The 23,652-nt window shown below is 50.7% G+C and overlaps 1 protein-coding gene across 2 annotated transcripts; it reads right to left on the minus strand.

The window, feature by feature from the left end:
- Window positions 1–868: 868 nt before the first annotated feature.
- TPRN (taperin) lies at window positions 869–21,886 on the minus strand. Of its 2 annotated transcripts, none has more exons than XM_074923962.1 (4): window positions 19,777–21,886; window positions 5,464–5,644; window positions 5,079–5,206; window positions 869–4,708 (listed from the first exon to the last, which is right to left on the minus strand). In XM_074923962.1, exons 1-4 carry the CDS (start codon window positions 21,811–21,813, stop codon window positions 4,646–4,648), a joined length of 2,409 nt encoding a protein of 802 aa, XP_074780063.1. In that variant the 5' UTR covers window positions 21,814–21,886; the 3' UTR covers window positions 869–4,645. The 2 variants fall into 2 exon arrangements, with proteins under 2 accessions (XP_074780063.1, XP_074780062.1); XM_074923961.1 differs by having other exon boundaries at window positions 5,079–5,209.
- Between the last annotated feature and the right edge of the window lie 1,766 nt (window positions 21,887–23,652).

Genomic DNA, 23,652 nt, shown 5'->3' on the forward strand with positions numbered 1-23,652 from the left:
GAGAGGACAGGGGGAAGCGTACTGGGGCCTCAGAGCCAGGGGGGCAGAACTGGAGCTGAAGTTAAAGCATATTGTAAAATACATCAACATGTTCCTTGGAATGGACCCCTAGGGAAAGACCCGCTTGCAAACCGCCGCTGGGGGGGGGGGGGGGGGGGGGGGCGGGTGGAAGCCAGAAGCAAGACGTTGACCAGAAGACGGTGAATTCACACAGGTAACAACAAACTGATGACAGAGCTGTCGACCCACTAGACACTTTTTGCCCAACTTTTCATGTAATTTCTTCCATCTTTAATGGAATTATATCATGATAATACCAATAAAAAAGGTAGAAATGTTGGATCGGGGAAGGAGGGGAATGGTGCAAGGGCTGGTACTGTTACCCCAGTTACTGGAATGGCTCAGCCCTCTCCTGAGGGACTGCTTCATTCAGTGTATAGGGTAGCAGCTGAAATCACTTTAGAATTACACACCAATGAGCTTTTCAAAAAATAGAAGTATCTTTCCAGCCCACTTCCTGATAAGCAGTGATCTTCCCTCCGTTGGTAACAAGGAGCTGTTTAGTCCAAGAGCACTCCTTCCCGTTAGCTGCTGCCTCTGGTCTCCTTTTTCCATGCATTTTTTTTTAACATGCGCTCTAGTGTGTATCAGATCTTCATCTCCCAAAGTCAGTACTTACCAGGAATTACTATTTTTCAGATGAACTGGAGCTGTTTTCTCAGCCTACTTCAAGAACTGATGGTTTGGGGTGAAGGGGAGAACTTGCATAAAGATTTAACAGCTTAGAAACCATGCTGTAAAGCTATATGAACAAACAGCACCTTTTAAAGGAAACCTTTCCTGAGATACAAGTCACAACCCCCCAGCCTACAAATGAATTAATGTTTATTGAAATTAGAAGACAGTCACAGTAGGTAAAAAGCAGAGGTGGTTAGGAGAGGAAATGCAGTGGTCCTGCAAGCAGAAACAAGTAACAAAGTTCCTTTCCTGTGATGTACATCTCTTGTCTGTTATCGCACTCCTTGTCTTTTCCCAGACCCTGACAGTCACAGGCCTCCACCTTCCTTCACAAACCAGACTTCAGGATCCCAACAACACGATGTACCAGCATCTCACCCCGTGGGGCACTTACCTTCATCTCTTCTCTGACCACTTAGTGATTTCCACAGGTTCACAGGAACATAAATGAGCTTTGGGAATACAACCCTACTACCCCACTTTGTTACAGTAGTGCACTGTGTTAAAACTTCAACGTGGCAAGACGGACAGGCAACAAAATCTCCTAAACCTGCTGCAGCCTTGTTTCCTAGACAACAACAAGTGGCAATGTTAGATTATCTACAACATAAACTAAAAATAGGAGAAAATGAATAAAAGGAAATATTTAGTCTGACTTGAAGACTAACTCAACTCCACAATGACCTTAAGCAAGAAACTTAAAAGCATGAAGGGGAAGACAGTTGAAACTGGGTCATCTGAGCACAATTTAATACTGATCTGAAAAGCCCAGGTATCAACTCCCTTAAAAAAAAACCCAAACCAAACACAAAGCCACAACTGAAGTTCACCCCACAGCCTGCTTCAGGAAGTTGCCTGCCTCATGTTCCAAGGCAGATAAACTGCTTAAGGTGTTTTGTATTCAGAATATGGGCACGAACCAGAGAAATTCCCACAGTGAGATAGGATAATACATCACCAAGAATTAGATAACTGTAAGGGCTGGAGAATCCCTCTTGCTGCAAGGTAGGTCAGCAGAATTCAAAGGGAACTCATAAGAGTTTATGTAAAAATAAGTATTTTTATTTCTTTCCCAGATTCTGGAGAGTTCTCAAACATTGCTAGATGTCCTGAAGGGAAAAATTGAAAATGCTGGTGAAGCCAGTGACCCACAAAGCACTTCAAAAGAAAAAAAAGCACGTGGACAAAAGCATTCCTAAACCTGTTCTTCAACCTGGAAAGTCCTGTTGGTCTGGGATAGCTGCTATTCTGGTACAAGGATGACATGCATTTAATAAAAGTCTGTTTTGCAGAAGTAAATTTTCCTTTCATATACACTTTGGTATTAGCTAGAGATTTCTTAAAGTTAATTCCTAAATGCTAGAGATGAGGGTAGGTATCCTATAAAAAAAATACTTTGAGCACAGTGATACTGAAGCATATCCCAGAAGATGACTTATCAGCTAATGCTTCTGCCTTCAAAACAGCACTCACCTTGCTGTGCCATGAACCAGCTAAGAGTTCATGTGGTACAGACTGGGATTAGAGTACAAAGCCAGGAAGAGAGAAGGCAGCACTCATCGAGGCGTAGATCACAGCTACAAGGTAGAGCAGGCAAACTAGAAGGAGCAGAGAAGTCAGCAGCACACCAGGGCACCACGTGCTCCTCTTGAGAAGCACACTCTGCACTCACACACCACTGAGCCTGTCCTAACCAGAGGAGTTGTAGGCACAGAGCTCACTCACTGGGAACAGCACGCACAGTACCAGAGCAGCATTTCAGTTGGCTGAAGTCAGTGGAACGAGCTGCAGGACGTTGCTGGCTTTAGCACTCCTCGTTGATCCACAGCAGAATGAAGTCAGGACTAGTTCAGACACCTTGTCCCTAACTTCAATTGCAAGCAGCTTTTGCTTCACCACCTCCAGCTTTGTTTAGTTGCAAATCTAGAGATAGAGCTGCCTTAAACTGGGCTGAGCTTTTCCATAGGGCAAGATGCTCACTGGGACCTTTTCTGCTAGAAAAGCTGTGCATAACCTTTTCTTCAGCCATGGTCCCCAGTCCCTTTTGGCTGTGTGCACAGCTACTGGCCATGGGCACTGCTCACTGTTTAACTCCACCTATCCAATAACTTACTCATCCCTTAAATTTGGCAGTTACTAGCAGTCCTGCGTTCTTCCTCATTGTACCCCAGTTTCAGCATCATGTCCTGAAGTGTTTCATCAGTGGGAAAAGCCTCAGCACATGGGATTCACTGCTCTTTCCACTGTATTTGTGTGGTATAACAGGCAGATGTGCTGCCAGCCACACACTGCTCCTGGGAGGTCACGCAGGGAGCGGATCTCGAGTTAGCTTGGAAAGGACAAGCCTTAGAATTACAAGGAGATGGAAAGTGTTCCTTTGTGGCCCCTCCAGCCAACATCTAACAAGTTGCTGAGTCTCATTTTTTTGCACTATCTTTCCAGAAATATTTAGGCACCCAGGGCAAGAAGAGAAGAACAGCTAGAAGTATATCCTAACATTTAGCCCTGATCATATTTTTCAGCAGAACAACCTTCTTCCTGCTGCTACAACATACACCAAAGCAAGTGCAAGGCATGCAGAGCATATTCAGTTCATAGACCAGTGTCAGCTTGACTAGACAGTCATCATCTATCTGTAGTAGACAAACCAATAAAAGTACCAAATTTAATCAAAGATACCAGCCTGTTCCTTTTGATAGAGCCACACATGGGTACCACTCATTTCATAAAGCCCAAAGAGGCTGTATCTATTCCAACTGCGTCTCTTTTAATCCCAGAAGTACAAATCACATTAGCAGCAGTGTTCCATCTTTTCCAGAGTGCAATTTTGACCCTGAGTTTACAGTAGTAGAAAACTTATATGGAAATCTAGCAGATTCCTTTGCATATTGGCTGCATTAAACAATGACAACAGAACTATAAAAATCCTAGAAAAAAAAAACATATTCCTTGTTCAAGTTCCACAGAAGAAAGGAGTGAAATTGCCCTCCTGTGCTTTGCATTAGAGGAGCAGAGCAAGCACGGCTAATAGGAAACCTCCCTGCCAACCAAGATGGATAAATCTTGGGCCTGGCCCCATTAGATGCTGCAACAAAGCAACAAAAGGAACTGGCAAACAAGCACAATCAGCAGTTACTAGAAACTGGATGCCAGAGTTGGGTAGGGACAGCTCAAAACTATGGCCAATATTTGGGAATCTTCAAGAGGTTCAAGCCAGTCTGGACAGTTGGTTACAGGTTAGTGCAAAAATGACACCTAAAGCTATAGGCATTTATTCCCCTTCCCATCCCTCACACGGTGCATTCAGCTGCCTTCACAAGGACATAACTGGCACGTTAATTCCAGGATGGTAAGTGAAACTAGACCCAGAGACAGGCCAAGAACAAACCACAAACCTTCAGTGGTTTTACAAACTGACACCCAAGCTAGCTGACAAATCACAACCACTTCTGTACTGCCCCGGTACTCCCAGGGCTCCAACTCCAGAACCATTCCTCAGTAGGGCCTCTGATGGGAGAAGTGTTACAAAAGCTGTCCAGACCCCATGCAGTGCCTGGAGGAGTGGACTCAGATAAGCACTGAGAGAATCTACATCCATCCCAGGATTACAGACCTGTTCTTAAAACGCTTGCCTAATCGGCAGCTGATCTTGAACAAGGAATATGTAAGGCCACAGGTAGAACAAATCATACGCCTTAAAAGTAGTAGTTAGGTCCCAGAATCCAGTGCAAATATTCTCCGAAGATGCCCGATAGCATCTAGTCCACCCTTGGCATGAGGATCCAATGAAAACTGTGGTGAGGAAGGGACCCAGAGGCTTATTTCCACGGTGCTTGCGTGGACTTGCGGAAGGTGCACTGACATGTTTTGTCCAGCAGCCGCTGCTGCAGGCTAGAAGATGAAGTGATCAAAAATAAAGAGCAGGCTCGCTGCTGAAATCGGATAGTCCACCTTTCTCTGCTGGGGTGAGCTGTGGAGAAAGCAGAGTTGACAGGGAGGTGTCATCAAACCCAAAGCAAATGAGTACCCACACCTCTGAACAGTGAAGGCTGCAGTGGCACCTTGCCCAGGGCTAACGAATGCATTTACTTAGCCCCTCCAAACATGCCCTGGAGCGCAAAGCGTGCCAGCTGCCTTTAGTCTCCTCTACACATACAGGGAGAGGTAGGCATGCAGTGGGACCGTGTGCTGGTCCCTTTGTGAGCAGTGGGATGCCTCCCTGGGCAGCAAACACAAACACGGGTGTTTATTGAAAAGCACGTTCTGTCCATCCCGACCAACCCAAGCACGGGATAACAGCACAGCAGGCAAAGCCAAGACTTGCTTATTTAAAGTCTCACCATGACCTCGTTCCCATGGGAATCGGCTTCCTTCAGGAGGGGTCCCTCTGTGGCAGGCATCTCCTCATACTTCTGCTCCTGCCACTCGCTGAACTTCACGGAGTGCTTTGGGGTGTAGCTGGATAAATCTGCTGGAAGGGCAAAGCTGACGTAAATATTTCTCACCATCCCAAAAGGAAGTGGGATCAAGATGCTGGCAGGGAGAGCTGCCCATCTGCATTTCCCTGTTCTGGTTCGAGCCCCGTCCCCGCTAAGCCCCAGTTCTGCCATCAGCTGGCAGAAGTCACTTCCCCGAGCATTTCCACCTGTGTGGAGCCCTGTAAGGGTCTGTAGGAAACACAGACAGTGTCAAGCACCACCAGTAACCCCACAGTGCCTGGCTCACCTGAGTTAGGTGTACTGGGGTGCAAAGTGCTATTTGGACGTGGAATGTAAAAGGTGCCAGATTTGTCCTCCTCTGTTTCAGAAGCATGTCCTTCCTCTTCTTCCTCCTCTTCTGCCAGTGAGCTCTCTGATGGGTACTCAAACATAGTCTGCAGACTTGTCTCATTGAAAGAGATCTTCATCTAGACAACAGTGAAGGAGAATTATTAGAAAGCAGCACAAGAAACCATTGATCCCAATGCTTGCTCTGGCAAAGGCCACCTCCCACACCAGGCTTCAGCCTGGTTTAAAGGAGCTGTGGCATATCCCCTCACCGTTCCATATATGCCTTGCTGAATCTCTTACCACGCTGAGAGAAACCACAAAGGCAGATAGCCAAATAGATGGGATGGAGGCAGGAGGCTGGGAGGCCGAGAGTATCTCTGGCTTTTTGCCCTGGCACATACTTGCCATCATCGAACCCTGATGCCCAGCAGCCAGGAGGAGCTGCCAGTGTGTCCCTCAAGAGGGTCAGTGTTGCCAAGGAGGAAAGGAAAGCATCCACATGTTGTAAAGGTGACTTGTTAGTGCCTGCCAACTAGTTTGTGTACCCATGCTCTAGACAACAAAAACATCAGTGATCAGGACAACATTTCTGTGAGGACATCCTGGCAAAAAAGCTATTTAAACTAGATAAAACCAGAGTTTAATACCAGATGTGAGAAGATGGAAGCAGCTAAAGGAGAGATAGTAGTAGTAGAAGAAAAATGCTGGACAAGTGGGAGGTCCTTAAAGGTTCTGCTTTGAAACTGGTTTTATAGAGTATTCTCATTAATGACCTTTGCACAGTAACTGTGAGACTGAGAAATGAAGATGACTCCTACATGGGAGTTCATCAAGGGAAAAGCAGATTTTTATGGGTCATTCAGAAAATTGGAAAGCAAGAACACCAGAATGATGTTCAAGGCCAACTTTTGCTCTAAGAGAAGCTCATCACCTGTCAATATCTCAGAAAGAAAATTTTGGATTGGCTACAGTCATCATTTAGGATGCTGCTTAAATAAACCAGGAATAGAGCAAGGTGTTTCCACTGGAAAGAGGGACTGCCTGGCTCCATCCTCCCTGTAACACCCAGCAGGTAGCAGAAGGCAGCAACTGGACTCCCCCCTTCTCTCATCCAGGCTAAACAAACCAGCTCTCTCAGCTTTTTCTCATATGCCATTTCCTCAATCCCCAGGAGCACTTTAGTAGCCTCTAGTGGACTTGCTCCAGTTTCTCCATCTGTAGCAGGACACCCAAATTCAGACACGGTAACTCCAGATATGCTGTTCAGAGTAAAAGCTGAGGGAAGGGATTGTCCCCTGAAGCCTTACACGTCCTAATCATTATCCAGCGTTCTGCTTAGAAGACCTGGTTGCAAGTCACCTCAACAGGTGGAGATGAGATTCAGCCTGTTCACACCAGCAAAAATGAACGTTGAGAAAAAGTGTAACAGCTCTTTGTAAGTACTCCAAGAAAATAAACACCAAGGCGCAGAGAAGAATGGCTGATGCCAGCACACAACAGACAAACAAGGAGGGTAAGTTGCCAGGAATAAGTTTATGCCAAAAGTAAGGAAGTATCTAGCCAATGCAGATCAAGGTTCAGGAGCAGCTGCCTAAAAGGGTGTTGTGATCCCTTTACTTCCAACTACATTTAAAATGGAGCTAATAGGGTTATGAACAGAATTAAAAGGGCATGGTTGCTTGTGACGGGCAGCAGGAGCTGGGTGGTTCAGAAAATCTCTTCTGATGCTGTGTAATAGTAACCATCAAGAAGAAAGTGCAGCACATTTTCCCCATGTGCCACATTTGCAGTTTCCCTCATATACAAAATACTCCGCAGGCTGAGAAACAGCACATAGCCCCAAGCAGCTATCAAGCAACCACACTGCTGCCCAGATGCACGGGTTTCTTGAACTCTCTGCATCTCCTGCACGCAGAGCTCCAGTGTGATGCTGCTGCTGCTGCCAGAGGGGTTTTCTGAAGCCCATCCTGCAACTGCCCAGAGACTGGAGCCTGCAACCAGGAGCCGGCCTGTTACTGTGCTCTCCTGTTCTGCCCAGACACACACGCTGGAGCTGTGCAGGGTGATAAGGGTTTTCAAAAGAAGCACTGGGGCAAGACAGTGAGTATTTCACTGCTGCTTTATAGAAATGCTTGGATCAAACTCGGGTAACAGAGTGACAGAGACCCTCTGCACTGCAAATAAGCATGATGGAGCTGTGTGCTACACTGCCTGAGTGCAGGATGTACCTCAGGCACAGGCTGTCTCCCGTCCCCACGCTCCCAGAAGACAGGATGGAAATAGCAGAGAAGGCAATCAGCTGCCCTGCCTTTCCCCATTCCCTGCCCCAGCCCTGGCCAGAGCCACTCTGACCTTCTCCAGATGACACATGGGGAGAGTAATAGTTATATTTCAGAGAAAAGGGGTTGGAATAAAATGGCCCTGAAGATCAGAGCATTCCAGTTGCTGTTCCCTGAATTTCTCACCCCTGCTGCTGGCCTAGATGCTCCCTGATCCGAGCCAGACAGCGGAGTGGGCAGTGATGGCTCACAATGTGGTGTCTGTACTGCAGGGATGAGCCATGCTGCCAGGCACGAAGACCATGAGGGTGGAGGAGCCCAGGGCTCCTGGAAGCTCAGAAACTATCCCAGAACCAGAGACTGCACGCAGGCTGCTGACCAGTGCTCCAAGTGCGCTCAAGGGCAAGGAGTACTTGGCTAAAGACAGAAAAAAACGGGACAGGAGAGATAGGCCTTGGTTTTAAAATATAAGGTTGGGAGATTGAACTAAGTTTTCCTGGTTTTCTGCTGTCAAGAGGAAATCTCTAAGAAAAATTTCTTTGAGTTCAATTTGGACCAAAGCTGCATGTAGAGCAGGAGCAGAAAACAGCTTCACCAGGGAGTAAACCCAAAGAGTAAAAAGCAGCAGAAATGACCAGGAGACACCCACACACAGTGCCCAGAGGCAACACGCCAACAGCCCAGCCTAAGCCTGAAACTAAAACAGCTCCTACTTGCCCACAGTCAATTCAACTTGGGCCACACTCACTGCTGGAGCTGGGCTTGGGTGTCCTGCAGAACGCTCTGCCACCAGGGTTTCTCAGGTACCTGCTGTAGAGAGGCCCCAACGCTGTAGGAGGCAATGTTGGAGCTATTCAGGAAGAGCAATCATTAACCACAGAGCACCAGTACCGGACACACAGGGCCCCAGCCTGGAGGAGAGCTCATAAACAAGATAATTTGCTGCTTCAGCAACACCTCCAGTTGGGGCAGCGCAGCCTACGCGAAGGCTGACACCAGGCAGTCCTGCTTGGCATGGGTGCACCCCGGCACAAGTCCCCACTCCCAAAACCACATTGGTTTACTCTACAGCAGCGTCCTCCCCCCCGCCCCGTACCCAGTGTGCTGCTGCCAAGAAGCAAGAGGAGCCCCACGGCCGCTCTGCAGTAACACACTGGGACGCACCCAGGCAAAGCAAACACCGGAGGAACAACAGGCAAACAGGCTCCGCACCAGCGGCCGCCTTCCCTGCACATGTACACACCCCCGGGCACTCGGTCAACCCTGCCCACACAGAGCGAGAGCCCCAAATGCTGCCTCAAGACTCAAAGTGATAAACCTGCCGTGGCATGGCCTGGGCTCCCTCATGAGCTCCCCTCCCCAAGCACGAGGTGGTTTCAGGGGAATCACAAAGCAACTCTGCTTGATCCAGCAGCAGATGGAGGGAAACTTATTCAAGCAAAACGAGGGGACACGTGGGTCAACATAACTGCCTTAAGAAACCCTCTGCTAATGAGCAGAGCTGAGCACTGTGTGTAGGGAACACAGGCAGATTCAGGCCCAGGAACCATCTGGAAAAAAACTAACTCAAGAACCCAGTAGTGGCACAGACAACAGGTTTGCACAGCCTGCAGCCTCTTGCCAGACCATATAAACTTTTATAGAAACACAAAAGGCCGAAGAGGTCATTTCCTTTAGAAGAAAAATGTATTCTAGAAGAGCCAAGCGCACTCGAGCTCAGCCAGAGAGCTCTGCTCATTGGGTCTCAGCAGCGGTTCCTCTGTTTCTGCCCCAGCAGTTGTGGAAAGGAAGAATTTTGCATCCTTCTGCTGTGGATGTTTGCAGGGATTTGTCATTATTTGCTCAGCTGAATGCTTCACCCAGAACTGCGTCACAAAACCAAGGTACAACCCAAAGCCATATATCGATATATTAATACTCTGCCCAGCAATCAGAGCCACACTGGGAAGAATAAGGCAGGCTTTACAGGGAATATTGTGCTGTTCAGCTACCACATTCTTGTTGCCATAGCAAAAATCATTTACTTATTTGCTAGAATTTGAACAGTAATGAGTAATAGAGTACCCAGGAAATAGAAGCCAGGGTAAACATTACCTAGCAAGCACAAATCTGAGTTCAACCCTGTTTCAGGGGATGCAGGCTGTCAGGACCCAGTCTGCACCCAGATCAACCACAAAAGAGTCCCCATGTACAGAGACATATTAGAAATAAAAATAAACAGTTTACAGGAACCAACCTGTGACATGAACAATGAAAGTCAGCAGATACCTCGCCTCCAAGAGCTGAGGTGGGAAAGTGTGCAAGACTCTGTAGTTAATGAAAGAGCAAATGCCCAATTGCTTCTCACAAATCAGGGATATCACTGTACGTCTCAGGAGAGAACCATGGGGTTAGTCTGCATCAACTCCAGAAGCAGTCTCTAGTGTGGCTTTTCTCCACCCCTTATCACATTTGCTTCTTGGCAAATGTGGCAGCATGTGATAATGTAGGGTGGTTTATACCTTTTAAACAGGAACCTCTTCGGCAATCCAAATCCTCACCTCATAAGGGGAAAAAAAAACATTCTACGCATTAAAAAAAGAGAACAATAGTCACCCTTTAACTATATTACAGCAAGTAGAGTCAGAATATCGATTCCCATCATAGCAGCCTCTAGTGGGACTGAAAACGACTGAGCCCATTTCCCCATCCCCGCAGAGCGACTGCGAGCAGCCGTCTCCCAAACCCGTGGCTCTTTCAGGAGGCTGCAAGGGGCACCACTGCTGTCCCCGCTCGGTGTGCGGAGGAGCCAGATGGGATGGCAAGTTGTGACACACCAGCTGGGAGTTTATTCCTCCCCTGCTAACATCACACAGTACCTCCAGCACATGCTGCAGACTAGGTAAGCGGGCAGCGGCTGCTGCACGGCGACAAGAGGGCCACAGCAATTTTTTGTTAATGTGGTTATGCTACCCAAGTACTTCACAAGATCCAAACAGCTGAGTAGCACCAGGGATCAGTATTTGCTCTTTTCAGATACTATTCTTCCTCTAATCATCCTCTCTCCCAAGCAATATAATCCTGAAGTGACAAAATTAGAGACTGCACGGACTCCCTAGGACGTGCATGGGCTGCCACTGTGCTGCTGGGTGTGATTTAAAGCAGCTTTTCACACCTGGTCAATCAAATGCCTCCTCCTTTCTCAGCAACAGCAGCAGCAGGAGGCTTTCAGCTGACATCTGCAGGAAGGGTGGACAATGATTCAGCATGAATACAAAAGAGCAAGTGACTGATCTCTCCGAGAGAACAAGCATGAACAAAATCAGTGTACTGCACAAAATCAGTGTTCTGAAGAACCTTGCACTTTTGTGCGGTCTTACACTGAGCTTTGCTACATTTGCTGCTACACTGGTTGTCTAAGGATTTGGTCAATGAGACAAAAGGACAAGACAGCCCACCAGATACCTGAAAACTGCAGCAGCTGGGAGTGCATCAGGCAGCCTGTCAATATAGAGCATCCCATACAGGGTTGCAAGAAACAGCCCCCAAACTGGGCAGGAAAGCTCCTAAAACACCAAAACCCACTCGGTAGGTTGGTGAAGGCTCTGCCCAGCGGAGCTCAGGATCTGTGCAAAGAGGTGGGGGGGTCTCTCAACACTGAACAAGCTTCCAGCTCCACAATGCTTTGGGATGAAAGGGAAGGTGCCTGCACAAATAACTGTGAGACTGGAACAGAGGTTATAAGCAGGTATTTTATGGTGGACAAATATCCCCAAAGGGTTCACCCTAGTCCTTCCATCTGACCCAGTCTAACCATTCTCACAGGTCAGCAGATTCCGTAAAAGGAGGTGGTGGAGCCGTTCATAAACTGCATAACTCTGCAGGGACCTCAATTTCTTTCATTACAACCTGCAGTCAGTGATCTAGACAACTCCCATGTGATGCACTTTTCTCTCTGAAACTTTTAGATAAGGCATTTTTTGGGAGAATGAGCCATTTCACAGGAGTTAGCAATAAGCTTATCTATGTGCCTGTACATGTCCTGAAAACACAGCCATGTGTCAGCCCAAATTGTTGAGTAATTCCAGGCAAAATCTCTATGCATAGCAGACCAAAATAGTATCCTGGGGGCTGCAGTAGTATCAGAATATTACCAATGCATTTGCTAGCATTCAGAAGATAAGGAGCTTTTGTACCAATAAAGCATTTCCTTGGCACAGGAAGAAAAGAGTTTTTCCCTGACAAGTACCCCTAGGAATAGAGGGGAGTGAGGCTTGGTTCCTATATCAAATTAACTCTGTACTGCTATGGCTGAAGCAGCCCAAATATGCCCAGAACTGCAGATAACACTACAGAAGCGTACCTTTCTGTCATTCTGTACAAAAAGTTAAGTTTTGGGGCACAGGAGTTGACTGCTCCACCATAGGCTGGATCTTGAGCAATCAGGCATTTCCAAGAAGCGTTTCCCGAGAGTAACAGAGTTATGCTCAACTATTAACTGCATCACAGAGTTACTGAATAGAGCTAGCAGCACTAAAGATTTACAGCAGCAGCATGTCAGGGAAGGACTGTGTTGCTGGCAAAGGAGAGGCTGCCTCCAGGATCGCATCCCAGCTCCCGAGCCACAAGGCAAAACAAGAAAGTCTCCATTTACAAGGCAACCCACAAAGCCAGCTCTGTGTAATCAATATGCTGAAGCACATGGCAGATAGGAGCAATGCATGGAGATTCGAAATATTAAACTCCTTGTACAAGACACGGGGAAGTTTCAAATTCCTGATGAGAAGTGACAGGGTAGGGACAGTCCCTGAGAGCATGACAGGGCAGGCGGCTTTGTTAACTCTTCCCTTGATGTGTTGGACAAGAAGAGATTCCAGCGCCCAAACAACCACAGGGCAGTTGGAGTCCCAGTCTGACACAGTACAAAGCAGCTATTCACCCAAGGATCCCTTCATTCCTTCGCACATCTGCAGGCAGACAGGCTAGAGCCTTCCACAGTTTAACAAGCAATTTAACTATTACTTACTTGGCTCACAAGAATTGGACAAATCTCCCTACATATACAAAACAAATCTCATCTGAATACACAAAGAGAGCAGGCATAAACAAGATACAATTAGTGTCAAGACTTGGTATCTTCACAGACACCATACAAAACTCCCGAACAGCAGAGGATTCTGCTTTACAGGGAACTCAGCATACAATTTGTGGCTACAAGGCACTGGGAGGTGCCACCCACAAACATTTCTGTGCAGTCAAGACTGACCAGAGCAGTCCAGACAAATACCTCGGTTTGGTGCAAGTGAACAGTCTCCAGCTGGAATGGGACAGATGGAGCATCATTTCCCAGGAAACATGGGGAGGTTGGGAACAGAATTACTTCCCACCTTGGCAAGGAGCTCATTCTAGACTTCAGGACCAAATGGCTTCTGTGATGTGAACAGTCTTAGCTGCACGACAGAGTTCATGTCTCTCTTGCCTTTTTTCTGTACTACTAATATGCAAAGATACTTCCTCAAGAGAAGTGATTAAGTGCAGAAAGTTCACCACGAGGCTTATGGATATGCCCTCAAACCTGCATTTTCACTAGCTGCTAGCTATACAATTTCTCTAATCACACAAGTGTTTTGCTTTCATAATGTCAAAGGTATTTTCTTCAGCTTGCCTGTAGTCTTTCAAATGCTTACAAAACCAGCAGCCCTGTCCTGCCAAGTTCCCAAGATCATCTGAAGGGCACTTCTCAGAAAACATCAGCACCAAGTTCCTTCAGTCCAGATTTTCCCAGGATGTTTGTGAATTTTCTTGGTGCGATACAGATGCCTCACGTGACTCTTCCTACACAAACTGTCCAAACAGGGAAACCATTACAGCTTGATGGCATACCCGTGTCCCACTGCAGTCACTAGGAAGACTCTGGGTTTGTAAATAGATTTTAAATTGCCCAGGTTTCACTCAGGAGGGGAGTGAGAACAACCAGAGGTGAAGGAGATGCTCCTGCTGCAGCAACTCTGAGATTTCTTTCACTGCCACTGAACCTGGAAACTAAAAGTTTTAATTTTTCCTACCATATCCCACATAAAAGACAGACAAGCGGGACCTCTGCCCTAGCCATCCCACTGTGTACTTCCTCAGCTATTCTCCAGAACACTATGACCATGTACTGGAAAAAGCAAGAGTGGGGATGACAACCCAAACCCAGGGCAACCTGAATACTTGAGATGGAGGAAAATTATAAACCACCTCCAATCTGGTCCACAGATTAAGGAGATTAAGATAACATTAACTGTAATCCACATGATCTGAATTCAGAGCGCAAAGCACTCCAAATCTCCTCTCAAGCTCTGGCAAGGGCTGAGCCCTGGGCACATCCTAACCAGCTTCAAAGGCAGGCTCGTCTCTTATTTGCGTAAGAGTTTCTATTTTAGCTCTTCTGTCCCATTCCCTGTGCTGCCAACAGCAGCAGGCAAGAAGGAGACTGGGGGAAGAGAACCTGGGGGGAATTTGGGAGCAGCTCAGACTGTGGCTGCGGCATGAGGCGAAGCATGGGAGCAGTGAGGCCACGGAGATCTCAGTCGCAGAAAATTTCCCACTATGGAGATGAGATAAATATGACTCATCCACTCTGCCAGGGGTTTAGTACAATGAAGCACCAGTACTTCAAGGAGCTGGCAGGCAGTGAGGAAACAAAAAACAACCTACATCCCCACCAATAGCCTTAGGGCCAGCTTGTGAGGTGGTTTAAAAAACTGTAACTACAACAAGATTCTGATTTCTAGAGTCTTCAGCTGTCAACATCATAGGCTAAATCAGCAGAATTAGAAGTGGGCAGGAAAATCACACCATCTGGGTGAAACAGGCTGCTCACACCTGCCAGCTAGTGGAAATCACCTCTGCAGGGAAGGGACCACGCCTGAGCATCCAAGACATGTATTTTCTGAGCTGACTTGTCACTGCTGACCTCATCCACCAAAAAATGCAATACATCCATGTCAGATATGTACTAGAGCCCCTCCTTAAAGTGCCAGATGTATTTGCCCCAGAGAGCGCAGCCACAAGGCAGAAAATAGACCAGGAACACGCAGTGCTCCTAGAACTAAACAACACAAATCTTTGTTCTGACCCCTCCAAAACACAGAGATGAGGGAATCTAAGTAATCTTTGCTTCTACCACCAGGTTAGTTTACTTCTGTTATGCTTAGGTTACACATTGAAAAAAACTACTTCAGGCAGCCACCAGTATTTAGATTCCACACTGTGCAGACTTGCTCCAAACAGGTCTGGGCAATAGCTGGAAGTGTTCATCCCTGCCAACATCTCAAGCCTACACCTAGTTCTCACAGGAGACCATCTCCAGCAGAACTGACAGATGGAAAGCTACAGAGCAAGAAGTTCAGCAGGTTAAACTAACAAAACTGCTGCCCAATCCAGCCCATGATGAAAAGCTGATGGATGTTTAGAAAAAATTTTAACAGACATTTCAGTGGGCATTTGGAAGCCATATTCAGGCATCATGCAGTTCAAAACTAGAAAATGGACCATGCTGAAGTCCACATAAACTGGAACTTCCTGAAGTTCAGCTGAAGCTGAACATCTCTGAAGACAATTTTGCAAAGGAGCAGGAAAGCATTAGCCTCCAGCTGATTGGAGCCCACCAACCTTATTCTTGAAAGCCCTGTCACACAAGGCTGCAGCTCACCTTCCAGCACTCAGCAAACTGCCAACTGCAACAAGCAAAAAACATTAAAACCATCAACAATCTGATGTCTGTTGGCTCTCAAGTCTTGTTACTTATAGGACTTTGGGTGGCCTGGCCAGAAGCCACCTTTCCTGCAGAATCCCCAAGAGGTTCCAGGGCCTGGAGAGTACAAACATACAGTGACTCGGGATGAACTGCAGGAGTAACAAGACATAAGGAAGGAGCACAATCAGAGCAAATTCTGTACACACAGGACCGTCATGGCAGAGTCCAGACTCCAGCAAGGAGAGAACATGAAGCCTAGGGACAGATAACTACTTGTCGGACACCAGCTGGATCAGCAGCTCGAAGTCCTTTCCAATCACTCACTCCAACATGCCAGTCACATGTTTTATAGAAACCTAGATTTCTATCTCACTGACAACTTTATTGTACGTTATTCTGGCAGGTAACCAAACCAAGATTTGCTCAGATGAGCTAGGTTTTATCCTCTGAGATCCCCAAGATCCACATCCTGCGGCAAAGCCTTCCCTTCCTCCTGGAGCTGCCATCAGGCTGAAGCGTCTTTACTTCGTCTGCAATAACAGAGTATGAAGACGAGCACTGAACAGAGGTCACCAACAGCGCTTTGCATCCTCTCCCCTACTCCCTGTTTAGCATGAAGGTCAGTAGGTCTCCTTCCACTCCTGCACATGTATCCTGTCCTCACGGTCAGAGCTGGCGGCTCAGCCAGCCGCTTCCAGCAGCTGCCCAGTGCTCTGCTTGAAACCCAGCACATCCGTTCAAGGCTGCAAACCTCCACTTAAGTTTTCAAACTGAAGTCACACCCTGGGACAAGCACAGCTGGGGCTCTGCCCTCCATCTGCAGATTTTGATCATGTCCCATCACACACAACCCCATGTTCACCTTCACAGCCCTGGGTGAACAACAACTGTCCCACTGCAGCAGCTCTAGTTGTACAAGAGAGCTGGGAACCCGTTTTTTTTATTCTGACACAGGAACAGCATTTCTCTCTCTCCCTCATCAGCTCAAGATCCAGCTCCAACCCCAAAACAAACAGCTGCTTCACATATTTGAAGTGTCTGGAAGGAGCAATAAAGCTATCGTTCCTGAAGGGCCTTAAACACCAGCAGGCCACAGCAAAGTCACAACTATAACCCGGTCCCGCAGTCGCGCAGCTGAGAGCAGGGGGCTGGAGCTCCCTCCACACAGACCACAGCAACACTGGAACCCAATCCCACCCTGTCCCAGCCACCTTCCCATTCCAAAAAGCCCCAGAGGATGGGGACTGGAGGACATGGACTGAATCAGCTCCATTTTGCTGGAATCTCTACCACTGTCAGGCAACCAGTGGCCAGACAAGGCGACAGGGAAGGGAAATCAAATTTCCACATTTGAAGAAAAATACAATTTCCATCTCACAGAACAGTCAAAGTGCCACAACCGCCCCTCGCCCTCCTAATAAATCATGAGCCCTGACTGTAAGCACAGACACTGGCTGATCTGCAGGAACCCAGAATTCCCAGTCTGTGCTAGACCTGATATTTATCTTGCTCAGATTCCCGCTGGGTATCAGCAAGCACACCAAGTTTTCAAAGTCATTGAAGTCTCACTGAACGCCAGTTTCTTGAGCCTGGAGCACACTTAAAGACCTTTCAGCAAATTCAAGGCAAGGTTTGGAAAGGAAGATGCTCAGCAGAAGGTGGCCTTATCCAGCAGGTCTGCCCGGAGAGAATCACCCCAAAAGACCCAGGTAGCTGCTCACTGAAACCAGCATCAGGTTTGATTTCGCTACCCCCAAAAGTGAAAGGGACATTGGTTTTACCAAAGAACTGCAGCTTCCAGCTCACAGGAAATGTCTGCTTCTGCCCAATTCAGGCCAAAATAAAGTTTCTGAAAACCCCGACATAGCTACAAAACAGAACCCTGGTTTTGGCCGGTTGCCTTGGCAACACACAGCAATCTCTTGGGAAGAAACCAAGGAATGCGTCCTAATGCTAGCTCCTTCCTTTTCAGGCATCAACACTCAGCCTTATTACCCAGAGTAAAAGCCACAAACATCCTCTAGGTTAAGAGTAAACAGAAATCTTTCCATTTGCTACAGCGTCAGCATCTTCTAAACCCTGGCTACAAAGTCAAACTCCATGCTTGTCACCCCTAGCAGGAAGGGAACTGAAACAAAACCTGGTGCTTCTCCCACTATATTGCCTCATTTAATTTCACATAGGAACCTGTGTCTCCACTACTTCTCCTTAAGCTGGATCTTATTTTCTGAAGGGTCCCCATTTGTTTCAGACTCCTGAGTCACATAACACGCAGTTCCTCCTTTGCCTTTTAGTATCTTCTCTTTATCTAAGTTCTCATGCCAGACATCACCCCCATATAATTCTTAGCAAACACTGTTACAGTTGTATGTGCATCCTGCAGTATTTAGCACACTTCATCTTCAAAGTGCCTGCAGAGTGGGACAGCTAATGCTATTAAGCTGGTAAGAACATAGGTGGAGAACATAGCTACATGACCTGAACAGACAAAACAGTTGTTAACCTACTTCAAAGGATCATATGATATTTTAGGTTGGGAAAGGACCTCTGCAGGTCTGACTTGATCAGTTGCTCAAGGCTCTCCCCAGGCAAGTTTTGAGCAGCTCCAAGGATGCCACTATTTCTCTGGGCTCCCATTCCAGAGTTTGACCAACCTTAAACAATTCAGTTGCTGCACCAGCCCTGTCCTCATCTCCCTCCCTCCTTTTTGTACCATTAAGGATGGCTTCCACTGCACACCATTTAATTGGTTTTGCTTACTTGAGCCTTTTATTCTTTTACCAGCAAGTCTGCTGCCCCAACAGCACCACCCTGCACAGAGAAACCAGCTCCTCCAGCTGCATCAGAAGCCGGACTTATCTAAGTGTGTCTGTCCTGAAAGGTTTCCTCTGTTTTCTGCATTATCCTAAAAGTACCCGTAACTGTAACACATTGTCTTGGTATTTTCACCATTTATACCACACACCTGATTTGGTGTAAATCCAATTAATACCCCAAACTGAACAGAGCCAAGGAAACAGCTGGAATGAGTGTAAACCAGTGGGTACTGAAGCAGCAGAACAATTCCAGTCTGCTCAAGCATTTCTTCGTACGAGGACAAGGAAAAACTGCAGGAGCACCGAGCGAGAATCAACACTCCTGCTTATTTGCTCATTCTGGATATCATGGTGCTCACACTCCACATCTGCTACCTGCAACAGTCATGATCAAATTAATAAAGACTGTGTGCTCTGATGAAGGAATTTAACACGTTAAACCACTACAGACAGCACTCCCTGCCTCCCTTCTAAATGAGATGCACCCTTTTCAAAGGATTTCCTCAAATTATAATGCTCAGTGCCTCAGGCACTCGTGTGGATTCAGTCCATCAAATATTTAGTCGAATTTAGGTAACGGAACATCAAACAACTCTTCCCGCTATGGGAAAACATGTCACGTCGCAGACCTAGAAATCGGGATTTGTCACCTTGGCGTGCTGCTTGCAGAGCCAAACAATTCACGCCTACTCCTCCGGCACAACAAAATAACCTGCTCTTTCAGCATGACTGTGTCTTTATCACATCCAGGTGCATTTCACCAAGCCATACAGAGATTAATTCTCAATTTAAGGCTTACAAAGATCTAAGTGAGATCCCAAGCGGTGAGAAAACTGGGCATTCGCTCTGAAGACACTTGGAGCAACTGACATCTCACAGATCGTCAGAGGTGTAGGTGCACATCCAGAACGAGCAGACAGGTGGTATAATCTTATCAAGGGGGGTTAAGTTGTTGCTGATCTCTTTCTGCCTAATAGAGACCTAATTCTTGAGCCTCTATCAATAGATCACTAATGCAAGGAACTAATGACGCCAGCACCACACCGCCCGCTGTACCGTGTCACAAGCCAGGCAGTGACCACAGGGAGCTCAACACAGCCAACACCCACCAGACACAGCGAGAGGGGCTGGAGAGGGGGCAAGTCCACAGCTTGTTTGAACCATGTGACTCACCTCAAATTTTCTAAATACCTGAAATATTTTACTTTCCATTATCATACCTCCAAGAAGCAACTGTGGGAGAGGCCCTGTAGTTATCACAGGTCATATCCCACCCTCATCTACTTACTTGGTGGAAGAGCACCCAATGCCCCAGGGCAAGCCTCTGGCTCTCAAAAGGACCAGAAAAACACTGCCCATCTTCCCACCCAGTGCCTCATGGAAAGACAAGCCAAAAGTAGTACCGAGCAACTTTCAGCCTGGCTGTTGGGCGCAGAGGTGCCCCAGGCAGTTACCTTCTTGCGGCGGGAGCCCGTCTTGCTCATGCAGGACCTCTCCAGGGACAGGTACCCGCCAATCACTTCAATCTCGTTCACCGTGGGGTAGCGCTTTTTATGGGACACCCCCGCTTGAGGCCCATCAGCCTTCTCCACGGCTTTGCCTTTTCCCTTGCTCTCCTCCTCCTCCTCCTCTTCCTCCTGCTGCGGTCTTCCGCTGGCATCAGTGAGAGTCTGCAGCCCCGAGGCAACGGGCTTCCTTTTGGGCACGACAGTAAAGGTGCTGCCTCCCCGCTGGTGGGGGGCAGAGTGTGGTCTGTACAGGGGCACGGAGGAAAACTCCATCTCCAGCTCAGGGCCAGCTCCTCCAGGCTGATCCACCAAGCTCCGTGTCCTCGCAGCCGAGCTGGCCCTAGGAGAAACCTCCCCACTGTCCGGCTCCACAATGTCATCGATATAAGTCACAGGTACCAACGGATCCAGAGGCGCCGGTGGGGAAGCGACAGGCTCTTCCTGCTCCGGGGCGGAAGCCCTCGGGGGCTCCTTCGGTGCCTTCTCCTCCAAGGACGGTGGCGGCCCTGGCCTGGCGCTCTGGGCCGGGGGCAGAGCAGGGCTGCCCTCCCGGCGGGGCACGAAGAGGAAGGAATTGCGTGAATTCAGGCGCAGCTTGGCCAAGGCCTGGGCCTGCAGGTCGTGGGCTGGGATGGCAGCCAGGTCGGGCTTGGGGGCCGGGTGGATTTCGAAGGAGCCCCCGGCCCTGGGGGCAGAGGCGGAGAGCGGCTGGGTAGGGCCGGTGGCACTGGGGGCCAGACTGGCACTGGGTGGGGGCGACACGGCCGCTTCGGCCTCCTCCGGCTTTGGCCTCCTGGCGTTGGCTCTGGCGTGGGGAGCGCTGGCGGATGGCACTGGCGGCCCCTTGGGCAGCGTGGGGCGGCCGGCAGGGACGGTGCCGGCCTCGGGGATGCGGCTGCCGGGGGGCAGGCCCCGGGGGGTGACGGTGAAGGAGTTGGAGCCGATCTTGTGGAGGAAGCAGTTGGCCTGGGGGGCCGCTGCGGCCTTGGGGGCGGCTGGGACCGCCTGGGGGGCTGCGGCCCCGGGGGAGGCCGGGGCTGCCTGGGGGGCCGCGGGCTGCGGGGTGACGGCCCGGGGGGGAGCTGGGGCCGGCTGGGGGGCCGCGGGCTGCGGGGGAGCAGCCGGCTGCGAGACAGCAGGCTGGGGGGTAGCCGGCGCCGCCGGGGGGGCGGCAGCCCGGGGGGGAGCCGGCAGCGGCTGGGGGGCGGCCGGCACCGCCTGCGGAGAGCCCGCCCTCGCCTTCGGGGCCGAGACCCGCGGGGAGCCGGGTCCCCTCTGGAGGGGCGCCGCGGCTCGGGGGGAGCCCGGTCCCACCTGCGGAGGCGCGGCCGCCCCGCCTGGCACGGCGCCGGGCCCGGGCCCGGTCAGCACCTCCCCGCCGCGGCGTCGGCGGCCCCGCGGCCGCTGTCCGAACTTCTCCAGGAGGCGGCTGACGGTGCCCGGCTCGGCCGCCTCGGGCGGCTCGGCCGCCTCGTAGATGACGACCTGGTCAGCGCGGATCTCGGCGAGCGCGGCGCCCCGGCGGGCCAGCAGCTCCCGCAGCGGGTCGGGGCGGCGCGGCGGTGAGGAGCCGGCGGCCGGGTCCCGGCGGCGGCCGGGCAGCGCGTCCCCCTCGGCGAAGCAGGCGGCGGCGTCGGGCTGGGACTCGATGATGAGGATGTTGTCGGCGCGGATGGTGCGGATGCCGGGCACGGCGCTGTACAGCTCCAGCAGCTGCTGCAGCGGCCGCGCCCCGCCGGGGCCGTGCCCGGGCAGCCCCTGCCGCAGCCGCCGCCGCTCGCTCTCCAGCCGCATGAAGGGGTTCTCGCGGAGCGGGCCCAGGCTCTCCGCCACCACCAGCCGCTCCCCCGCCGGGGGCTCCGGCTCGCCGCCGCCGCAGCCGCCCGCCCCGGCCAGCTTGGCCCGCTTCCGCTCCAGGATCTCCCGCTTCCAGGCGGGCTGCGCCCGCGGCCCGGCCCCGAGCGGCGGCTCCGCGCTGCTCATGGCGGCGGCACCGGGAGCACTGCGCGGCCGACCCGCCGCCGCCGCCGCATCCACCCGCCGCACCTGAGCAGGCCCCGCCGCCGGCCGCGGCACCGCCCCCGGGCCGCCCTCCGCGGGGCGGCGGGAGCGGGGCGGGCCGGGCGCCATGACAGGGCCGGCGGCCGAGGGCGGCCCGCGGCGGGGGGGCGGTCGCCGGCGGCTCGCTGAGGCCGTGGCCCGCTCCGCGCCCCGTCCGGCGCCGGGGCCGGTGTCGGGGAGATCCGCCCCTGCGGGGCCGTGGCAGGCGCTGCCCGGCCGGGAGAGCCCCGCGGCGGCCCCGGGAAGCGGCTGGGCTTTGGCCCGGGCGGTGTTACCGGACACGGCCTCGGGGCACGGCCGGCCCTGCCCCCCGGCGGTGCCCTCACCGCCCCCCCCAGGCCTTGGGGACAGGCCCCGCGGGGTCTTCAGCCTGCCAGGAGCCACCGCGACCCGCATCACCCAAAAACCCCTGATCTGCGCTTTCCCCCCATCCTGGACGGGCCCGTGTGGCACCAGCCGAGGAGGGGAGCGACAATCGCTTCTTGGGGTCCCCCAACATGAGCTCGGCCGTGGTCTGGGGAAGAGCCGGTGTCTGGGCATGAGCAGCCACGGCGGGCAGGGAACAAGCCAGTGGCACCGAGCAACGTCTTGTCGGGGCTGTCAGAGAATTATTTCAAGGAGAGACAAGTGGGGGCTTCCACGGCACACAGCAGCGGAGTGGGAAAGCATTTTTCCCACCAGCCTCGCTCTTGGGCAACGGCTGCTTGTTGGGCACAGAGCACGGGGAGAAGTGGCTTCTTCCCAGGCAGTGCCTGTTACCAACCGCCAGCAGGTTTCTTGGGGAAGTCTGTGCAATCAGGAAACCATCACACGACAGCTCAGGACTTTCCACGCCTCTGATAACCCTGAAATTCTCAGCCCGAGAGGTGCAGGGGACGTGGAACGCTGTGACGTAAATAACCTTTGGCCAGAACTTGCTGAGGTCCAGCCTGCCCGAGGGCTGCAGAGCCGCACCCCGCCGTGCCAGGCTGCTTCGACGTCGGGGATTTCACCTGCTTCAGCCGGGCTGCTGAAAACACAGGTGTGGGTTTACGGGAAGGAGCACCGGGCTGCTGAAAACACAGGTGTGTGTTTACGGGAAGGAGCACCGTATCCTGCTGACAAGGGTCTTACCTTTGCACTCCCAAGCCAGGACAGAGCAATTGCACCTTCTTCAAATGATACCTGTAAATGATACTATCAAAAATACTATTTTGTTGCCAAAGTTGCCTTTGTGCCATGAACTGTGTGCTGTGTGCCCCGAGGAGCTGCTCTGCCGAGGGCCAGCAAACCAGGGCTAAATGGAAGGAGGCAGGTCTCTGCAATTCAGCTTAAATAACACAAGGGTGATTTAAGGTTTACACATGACCCAGTGTACTCGGCTGAAGCACAGGTCCGTGATGCACCATCCCGTGTCCTGGCCCTTGCCAGGCCTCGCAGCGGGTGCCCGGGGTTGAGGATAAAGACCCAACATTTCCCCGCCTCTGGTGACTCATGGCTCAGGCACGTACAGAGCCAACAATGTGCCTTTGTATTCCAGAGATCTCAATGGATTTCACTTTCGTGGTCTTGTCTGGTTGGCTTTTGAGCCCGTGTAAAGCCCATAAATCCTGAAATAATGAATCCCACAGTTTATCTGCACCTGGTGCAAAGAAAACGCCTCCCTTTGTGGGGATTGAACCTGACATCTGCTAGTTTCACTGCATGCCTGCCTGCCTTTATAACAAAAAAATAAATCCAACCATTATTCATTTCCTCCCCTGCCAGTCAAGATTTGGGAGC

Source organism: Athene noctua, chromosome 20, assembly GCF_965140245.1.
Source record: "Athene noctua chromosome 20, bAthNoc1.hap1.1, whole genome shotgun sequence".
NCBI lineage: Eukaryota > Metazoa > Chordata > Aves > Strigiformes > Strigidae > Athene > Athene noctua.

What these genes read in the sequence shown, in the direction of transcription:
- TPRN (XM_074923961.1), bottom strand. Translation starts at nt 21,813, where the DNA reads ATGAGCAGCGCGGAGCCGCCGCTCGGGGCCGGGCCGCGGGCGCAGCCC. An exon ending in CGGGCTCCCGCCGCAAGAAG is followed by an intron (nt 5,645 to 19,776) that starts GTAACTGCCTGG and finishes ACTGTTGTCTAG; the next exon opens with ATGAAGATCTCTTTCAATGA. An exon ending in CCCCAGTACACCTAACTCAG is followed by an intron (nt 5,210 to 5,463) that starts GTGAGCCAGGCA and finishes TTGCCCTTCCAG; the next exon opens with CAGATTTATCCAGCTACACC.